Raw genomic sequence first — 9112 nt, 5'->3', positions numbered from 1 at the left:
TTGAGGTATTTTAATGTATATATTTTTAATTCCGCCCCCCACCAGCTGGGTGGCAGGAGCCACCAGATTTGCGGGGAAGGAGGGACATCTCGTGGCCACACCACGAACATCTTTCCAGGCTCCAGGACCGCCTGTCCCGGCAGTCGGTGGGGTGCACCCCGGGCACCCCCCTTCCCTCCCCGGGGTACCACCCCAGCATCAGCCCGCCCTGCCCGGGGAGCCCCACGGCCTCTTCCCTTCTCCATGGGTTAGGGGTGGGCATGGGAAGCCCTGACGCCCGAATAAAGAAATGGGAAATGGTCGTATCCAGTTCTTTATTATCGACTCGGGGCAGAGGGGTGGCACCACCTGGAGAGATTGCTCCAGAGCTTGGGACCTGGTGCGGCTCAAGGAGGTGCAGATAGGACACGTTGCCACCCCTGCCCGTGGCATGAAAGGGGTTGTAGTATTGCTGGCAGTGGCACCAGAAGGAGGGGAGAGATTGTGCACCCCACCCCGTACCACCACCCCGGCCATGGCCCCTTCTTCCCAGGGCTGCAGTTGCAGGGCTGAGGGACTTTTACGTGTCCAGGTGGGTCACGAAGGAGTCTGCTGTCCTTCATGGCAGAGGCAATGTCTGCGAAGTGGGTACAGACCTCCAAGGCGGATGAGGAAGGAGCTGTGCCAGCTCTCAGCCACCGCTTTAGTCTCCATAATAACCACAGAGCTGGCAGGATCCACCTCCCTCGTGTCCCTCCTTGTTCCCCGTCTCCAAATGCATCGTGGTGGCACACAGGAGAAAGGGAAAGGCCGTCGCCGGGTTGTGGCTTTCCTCCAGATCTATCCCCAGGTGCTGGTGGGACGGCGGCTTACTGCTGAGGCTCCGGCTCGTACTGCTTCTCCGTGGCGGTGTAAAAGTCCTCAAGGACTGACTGCAGGTACTCGAAGGTCGGGCGCTCCTCGGGCTTGTTTCGCCAACATTTCAGGATGATATTGTAGAGCTCGCCAGGGCACATGTCCGGACAGGGCATGCGGTAGCCCCGCTCCAGGTTGCGAATCACCTCGGGGTTGGTCATCCCTGGAGGGAAACACAGCCCAACAGGAGTTATCCAGCACCCTGGGGGGTGAAACTCAGTGCTCCCTGTAGCTCACACCCAGGCAGAGCTGGAGGGGCATGAGGGACTGTGATGCTGGGCCATATCTGGGAACCATCCCTTCTTCAGGGTTGCGCTCCCCGCTCCATCCCTCTGTCCCCTCCCTGACTTCCCTCTATAGGTTTTGCCTAGCAGAGGTAGAACTGAGGCTCGTGGGAGCCTAGGAAAGGAAACCCAGCATGAAGATACAGGGGTGTGTGGGCACACGTGTGCGCACTTGGGTATATGCCTCCAAGAGTAAAGCAGCGCTAGATGAGGTCGATGCACGGTCATCCCGTATTCGCAGTGAGCTGTACCTGGATAAGGGATCCTGCCGTAGGTTATGATTTCTGTCAGGAGGATCCCAAAAGACCACACGTCAGATTTGATGGTGAAAACTCCAAAGTTAATAGCCTCCGGCGCCGTCCATTTGATCGGGAATTTGGCACCTGTCCGGAGAAAACAAAGGGAAATAGCACGTGGAGGTACAGCATCTCCCTCTGCTCCCACAGACATGGGCAAGCAGTTCCCCAAAACGGAGCCCTGGGTCCTGCGGCTGTTGACTGCATCAGGGGGCTGCGATGGGACTTACTGAATGAACTGTGGAGTTACGGAGGTAAAGCCAGAGGAGGGTAATTGCTGCCCATCTCCTGCTTTTATTAAAAGGTTGTTTCTACCTGGCATCTCTTTGCCTTTCTTGGTCCTTTTTCCAATGCAATCCAGGCTATTTCATCTTAAAAGACTTTTTCACACGTATATGCTTATAAACATCCACAGATACCGATAGACAGAGAATGAATGAAAAATGAAATGAAAAAATATATAAAAAAAAATGAATAATGAAAAAACTTAATGCCTTAGGTAACTGCTAATATGCATATTAAAAAACTCTGGGTAAACTATTTTACCAATGAAGTTAGAGGAATCTGCAATCTTATAACACGTTTGCATCCCTTGTGTGTTAAGTGCTGGGATCTCAGGAATGGAGCCAGGATTGGTAGCACGGGTGGCCGACCAGTGCCGTGCATGCCAACGGCGGGATGCCGGGAGCGAGCAGTCCCTGCCGCAGCCCTTGGGCATCAAGCAGCTCTCGTGAGAGACCCATCGCTCTTCAGGTAGCAACCTGCTGTGGATTTCTGTAACCCAAACTATGTATCTGTGCTATTCAAAGCCAATGCCTCGAGTAGCTTTGTTAGAGGACAACAGTAGGATTTTATTCTGTATAAAATCACGCACTGGAAGGGGGCTGTTTTTAGCAAAAGTGCATAAATGATACAGTAAATATAAATTCTCCAGTTCTTAAAGCTGCATATGTATACTAAAAGCAAAAGAAGTCCCATTTAATTTTTCCCATCAAGTTCTTGTTTTGCACACTGCAGACAACAATGACCATAAGATTGCAACTTCAATTTAGCTAAGGCCAAAAAATTCACCCCCAAACCCCTTGACAAGTAGGAACCGAATGTGTTAAAGACTGCAGAGGAAACCACATTTTTATTTGCATATATCCTTTCAGGACTGAAAGCCCAAATGCAGTGTGTGAAATAAGTGCCTTTGTTCTTGCACATCATACTCTGACAAGTAGACTGACGAGGCTCGGAAATGCAATCTATTAAGTGAAAATTGTTCAAAGTAGATAGAGGGGCAGTTGTTATTTCAGATTAAAGCTAGCTGGAAAAATGCTGATAGGAACTGTTTTCCACTAGAAATGTATCTCCTTTGGGTATGTTAACAGAATTATACTAATTTTCACCAAAACTTCTCTTTAGGATAAAAACTGCCTTAAAAAATTGCAGCAATCTCACAGTACCCCTTCATGACATTTCACAAATTACATTTGCGAGCTTTTAGTGCTTTGAAATAGTTTTGCATGTTGAAAAGGGTATAATTTGTATCATAAAGTACTCTGGGACAGCAAACTGAAAGAAAAGTTTCCTATCTTATAAGAAAAAAAAAAAAAATCTATTCAATTTCCTTTCCACAGAGTATTTCTTATAGGGGATTTTAGCTTTATGCCAACTCTGGAAGGGGACAGATTTCCAAAATTTGAAAATTTTCTGTTAAGTGCCACTTACGCCGGACTTAATTGTTTTATTTCAATCATTTCTGCTTGTTTCCCTGATGCTCTATAAAGTCTCTCTGCAATCTGAATGACATGATCTCATAACTGACCTCAGAGTCAGAGGTCAGTACAGAGAAAAAGCTGCTGCCAGAGGAATTTGACTTAACTCTGACATCAAATGGCTGTAGACAGAACTCTGTACCAGCCAAACCAGTTGTCACCTCTCATGGCCATGCTCTTCTGTCCACCCCCAGTTCAGATACTCAGTCCCAGCAAGGCGCTTGGCTTTGCAGGTGGAATCATAAGGAGATTGAACATTAACATGGGAAATATTGGGTTTTGTATGCCTTGTTTGTTTGTTTGTTTTGGTTTAGACGCTCAAGGTACTCTGTTCCCATGAGAAACACCTGCCACGCTGCAAACCCTCTCCCATGTTTTGTAAGTTGTCCCTCTGTTATGGAAAGGACCTGATCTGGTCTGGGCTCGGTTTGCCTGGGACATCTGGAAACTGCCGTTAGGTCCAGATTCGTGGCTCCTGCTCGCCTGTGCAGTGCGATGACTGAGTTACACTGCTATTTCCTTCCCTTTGCACCGACTCGGTGTGAACACGTAGGCACAGGCAGCAGGTTTCATTAGTAGGGGTCAAATTTCTCCAGCAACACAACCTGAGATTCAGCAGGACTCTCCCAAACAGTGCCAAAAGACTTTTTTCCCATTTCCCTCTGCAAACCTCACTTGCTCTCTGTTGTCCCCCAGAGCTGCTGCCTCTCCTAGGACGCGATATTTGGTTCTCTTGCTTGCTCTGCCTGCTGCCTGGGTGCTGACAACGGCAGCGGTGGGGACTCTGGTCTCGTGCCACCGGCAGCGGTGCCCTGTGCCTGGTCCCAGCCCAAGCCCTCGGACGTCCCGTATCTTGGCACGTCTGCACGGCGGGAGGGTTAGAGATAAGAAAAATGTGTTGGTGAGGCAATGCTGGGAACGACACCCACCTTCTTGTGCCAAGTATTCGTTCTCGATGATCCTGGCCAGGCCAAAATCAGCAATTTTGCAGCAGAGCGTCTCCGAGACGAGGATGTTGGCAGCTCTCAAGTCACGGTGGATGGAGTTCATGCGCTCGATGTACGCCATTCCCTCTGCCACCTAGGAGAGGAGGAAGAGTCCGTCTTCATCAGTCACCTCCCCATGACAACAGGTTAGCTTGGCTGCATCTTACCCACCTTTACAAAAGCACAGCATGCGTATAGGTTGCTCACATGCCTCCATGTGCATGGACATGCATACCTGCTCCATGGACAGATGGACGGACAGACAGACAGATCAACAGACAGATAGATAGATACATACATACATAAAGAGATATTGCCCATGTATTTGTACATATGTTCAGCTCTACCAGCATACACTCGGCCACCAAAAGCTTTAAGCAGACAAGTCAAGCAGAACAGAAGCGTCACTCTCTGTTTGCTCAGAAGTTACAGTCATGAGTTGTGTCTGCAGCGAGATGCAGAAAGTTGAAGCAAACCTGAAACCACATCACTGGATTCCCGGTTTCTGCCACAAGACCATCCTCTCCAGTTGGGATTTTAATCACAAACACTCCAGATTAAATATGTGAATTAAAAAAAGAAAAAACCCTCAAAGAACATCTCCGTCCCTCAGTCACAGTAGCAAAGTCCAGATCTAGGAGGACAACTAGATGTTTTTCAGCAACCTCCTCTATTCTCCTTCACTGATCTGCTTTGGGATGGGGAGGAGACCCCTGGAGATCCCTCCACAAAAAACCCGAGACTGATGTTTTCTTTCCCTATGCGGGATGCAGACTAGGACCCAGGACACAATACAGTTCTCCCCTCTGATACTTACAGGATGCATTAGAGCGGAAGACCCAGATATCCATAGAAATATGACTGGGATAGGGAGTATGGCCCTGGATAAATCCCTTATCCTGGGCAAGCGCTGCCTTCTTCAACCATGTCCAAACTTTACTTTGGAAGGTTCTTGCTCCCAAGGTCATCTTGCAGTGTTTAGCTCCTTGGAGCAGGGAGCAGCCCTGGTGTGTGACAAGCCTCTATAAATGACAGCCACAATCTTTTATTGCTGGGAGATACAGGAAAAAGAGATTGCAAAGTTGCTCTTTCAGTCAAGTCTAAGATTAGGCATTTATCAGGAGGGTGAATGGATGCATGCAACCCCTGCTAATAATGGTTAGCACCTATTAAAGTTTTTATGCGCCTGTGGGTGAGGGCAGAGCAATTTTCCACTCCATACAGATTCGCATCAGCATCTCGACTTACATGTGGTTTTAAACAGGATACGAACACATACTTTCCAGTGCTGCATTTCTAACCTGTGTCAACACCCCTTCAGTGCAAGTGCTGTTCGCTGCAGTGGAAAATGGAAGAATTGATGTAATTTCCTGTCCTGATGTTAATGAGATAGTACCCGGCGATGGGCCCGTTCCAGCCCAGTGTGCTTTCGAGCATGTACCCTCGAGACTGACCACAGGATCAAGCGCATCAGCCCAGAGATTTCTAATTTTAACTCCGACGGATGCTATTGGATCCAAAATTGTGCTCCAGAGGGTTGGGTGCCTGTTGGGTCGTGATGTCATCCTGACACCGCAGATGAACCGATTGCAAAACAGCTCAAGAGACAGCCCTTTTCCTCCTCCTCCTCCCGGAGCTACCCAGTGAGTGTTTGAATCCCTGCCCTGGGGAGGTGGTGCCGGGGTGGGAGGGGGAACGATGAAAGCTGTCCTTCTGACTGACGCCCACGCTTTGAGGGATGGGCAAAATCCTTCCTACCCCACGTGCTGTCGGTGGATCCTCTGGGTTGTTACATTGTCGGGGTGCGGGGGTTTGGTCTGTGTGCAGCTATCCTGGTCCTGGAAGCTGTGCGCGGTGCAGGATGCTGCCAAGAGCGTGGAGGGATGCGAGAGGGATGTGCGGGGTGGGTGAGTGTGTCCAGGTGTCCATGGAGAGGTGAGGTCTAAGTGCAATTGCTCAACCCTAGTGATGATGCCCACTGTGAGCAGTATTTGACCATTGTAGTGGACAGGTTTCTGGCCAGCACAGGCCACGCCACGCGATGACATTCAAGGCTTCAACCCTGAACTCGGAGAGGAGATTTGGGTGCACGAGGTGGCCCTGGGATGGGTTTCTCCCAGGGGTTCCTCCAGCCAGTGTCTTGTCAGAACTATATCACCCTCATGCCTGGGACAGACAAGATCACTGACTTCTCCCTAGATACTTCCACACACCTGCCTGGAAATGCTTCGTTATTCCATGTGCTCAATGCAAGTTATAATGTTGTGTTAAATAAATGCATGAGTTTAACATAGCTTCCGCTGTCCCTGCCTCAAAGCTGTGTATAATGTTGGCCAACAGCTTTGCTCTGGGTCACCCCCGTGACTATAGCTGAGTGCAGATTGCTCTGGCTACGGCACTTTCCTCTTGCATAGAAATGCATCAAGCCAGTTTCTGCGGTAATGCTCTCACCAAACCCAAGGGCTCAGTTGAATTTGGACCATTCTGCTTATCATCAGGAATTTAAAACAAACAAGAGGCTATAACTTTCAAGAGAAGGAATGAAAGAATGAAAAGGGGAGGGAGGGAAGTGAGGAGGTAAAGAGAGAAAGAGGGAAGGAAGGAAGAAGAAATTAAGGGAAAGATACTAAACAGGGAGGCTGCAGTTGGCCCCATAACCTCCCACAGACAGCAAAGATAAAGCTGCAGATATGAAGATTTATCAGTAGTGAAGAGGGAAGGCACTGAAACATGTTGCTTTGCACCCTTCACAGGGGTGCAGAGGAAAATAGAAATGACAGATGGGGACACTGCTTTAAAGTACTTAAATATTTTCATCCTGGTTAAAGCAGGAAGGAAAATCTTTTGTTATCATATAACAAATATTAAGATTCTCCAGTTTTTAATACATTATAAAATAACTCTGTATGATGGCTGGAACCAAGAGGCCAGCCTTTACACATTGTTCGCTCAGGCTCACTTTGACCCAGAAAGGCTGAGTGATCTTACAGGTAAATCCCAGACCTGCACATCAAAACAGTTGTATTCAGCCATGACATTGATGCTTCATGGGGTTTTTTTCCAATATTTCTAAAATTGGCCTAACTCTGCTCTGGGCAAGCCAAACTCTGTCAACAGCTGGCTAGGACCAAGCTGGAGTGACTTTGCCAATGTCATCCTTCAGGTACAACTTGTTGCCAAGATGCTGCCACTCTGGTTGTGGTTTCCCTAACTTTGACCTGTTTGAGTTTAGATGCACTTCTGGACTAAAATGTCATGGTGCAGCTGCAACTATTAACAGTTACAGACTGGGGATGCTTAGAGGGAAACAACCCTACAAAGATAAAAGTTTGTTCTCATAAGAGGCAATATTCCCAGATTTGAGGGTTAGAACATCCTTTATGCCTAATCAACAGAAGGGAAGAACTGCTGAAAGCCAGCCTGTCTCTACACTGCAAGTCTCTTTGTTGAGCTTTTTCTTCCTTTTGAAAAAAGGAGAAACAAACTTATTTCCTGCTCAGCAAGCCAGAAAAACAAAACAAAACAAACCCCAAACCCAAAAAACAAACTCCATTTCTCCAGCACTGCACTAAGTTCCCCAGAGGCAGTCCTAAGGACAGCAGAGCGTTGCTGAGCTGACATGCACATCAACACGAGAGGGCTGAGAGAGAAACCCTAAGAGAGCACACCAGGAGGTGCTGTTTTTCTCCATGAAAGTGACTCTCTGACAGACTTCAGACTCGCAAGAATTTCACTGAGGCAATAACAAATCATGGTCTTGAGTCTGTTTCCCAGAGGCTGTTCACTAACCTGAGCTGACATATCAATGAGTTTTGGGAGATTCAGTTGGCTTCCTTCTTCTGTCTTCAAGTAATCCAGCAAACACCCTGCAAGAGAGGAGAGGCTCCTGTAACTCTTCTGAATAAGTCTATGCATTTGCTTTCCCTCGTGCTCCTTGGTATATATGCAACAAATTTTCCTGCATCCTAGAGAAAATCCGAGGAACCCCAATGGGTGTCTGCTGGGAGCATCTTCCATTAGGTAAGTTCCCAAACACAGCCCATTTCTTCTTTCTATTTTGCACAGACCTTTTGCAAACTGCTGGGCATTCATCACTCAAAGCCTTATAGACAAGAGGGGCAAAAGAAAGGACAATTTCACCATGAGGGGAGTAAAAATCGGAAACAAACTTCCAGCAGGAACAGTGGAGATGAGAATTTTAAATACTCTTCAAATGGAGCATCCCCATCTCGTGAAGTAGCTTTTGAAATATGAGACCACAAGAGGCAGGATTTCATCGTCCTTAAAGTCCCTTCCAGTACTAGAAACAGACTTCTGCATCACTTAGTCCTTCTGCTTTCAGATTTGGTACAATGCCCTCCTCCCCACCCCCATTATGCATGGGAGAACCAGCCAGCTCATTGACCTGATTTTGCAGAAACCAAACAAAAAAGCTCCATGAGGTTCTTTACCGTTGGCCATGTACTCTGTCACAATATAGATCGGCTGCTTCGTGACTACTGCATATAGCCGGACCAGTTTGTTATGCTGGAGCCTTTTCATCAAGTTTGCTTCTGCCAAGAAGGCATCAGGATCCATGCTGCCCTCCTTCATGGTCTTCACAGCCACCTTGATGTTGTTCTTGTAGTAGCCTGTAGAGAGATTATGATACATTGAGGAATTTTGGCCTCTACGGGCTCTATCAGGCCATGCAATAAGGAGCAGAAGAGCCTGTGGATCGGGGAGCAGAAAACCACAGCAACAGCTTTCAATCTCTCAGAAAGAAACGCGTGGTATATCTCAGTGCCAGTGGGCTCTGAGCAACTAGCAGGTATGAGAGGAGAAGGGAGAGACATCGCACAACTGTCAATCCATGTGTCTTCATTAGGGATCATCTCTGCTCTAGATGGCGG

The 9112-nt window shown here is 48.0% G+C and overlaps 1 protein-coding gene across 1 annotated transcript in view; it reads right to left on the bottom strand.

Annotated features, from left to right (window-relative positions):
• Positions 1-300: 300 nt before the first annotated feature.
• The window catches only part of BLK (BLK proto-oncogene, Src family tyrosine kinase), a 35336-nt gene continuing 26524 nt past the window's right edge, over positions 301-9112 (bottom strand). Inside the window, exons 9-13 of the mRNA XM_030037946.1 lie at positions 8672-8851; positions 8010-8086; positions 4164-4314; positions 1430-1561; positions 301-1057 (exon numbers count right to left, since the gene is read on the bottom strand). Of these exons, the coding sequence (XP_029893806.1) occupies positions 849-1057; positions 1430-1561; positions 4164-4314; positions 8010-8086; positions 8672-8851 (749 nt within the window). The 3' untranslated portion in view covers positions 301-848. The remainder of the gene's footprint in view (positions 1058-1429; positions 1562-4163; positions 4315-8009; positions 8087-8671; positions 8852-9112) is intronic.

The sequence above is a fragment of the Aquila chrysaetos genome, chromosome 15 (genome assembly GCF_900496995.4).
Source record: "Aquila chrysaetos chrysaetos chromosome 15, bAquChr1.4, whole genome shotgun sequence".
NCBI classification, from domain to species: domain Eukaryota; kingdom Metazoa; phylum Chordata; class Aves; order Accipitriformes; family Accipitridae; genus Aquila; species Aquila chrysaetos.
Note: the sequence above shows the minus strand (reverse complement) of the source record. Positions and strands in the feature narration are given on the sequence as shown.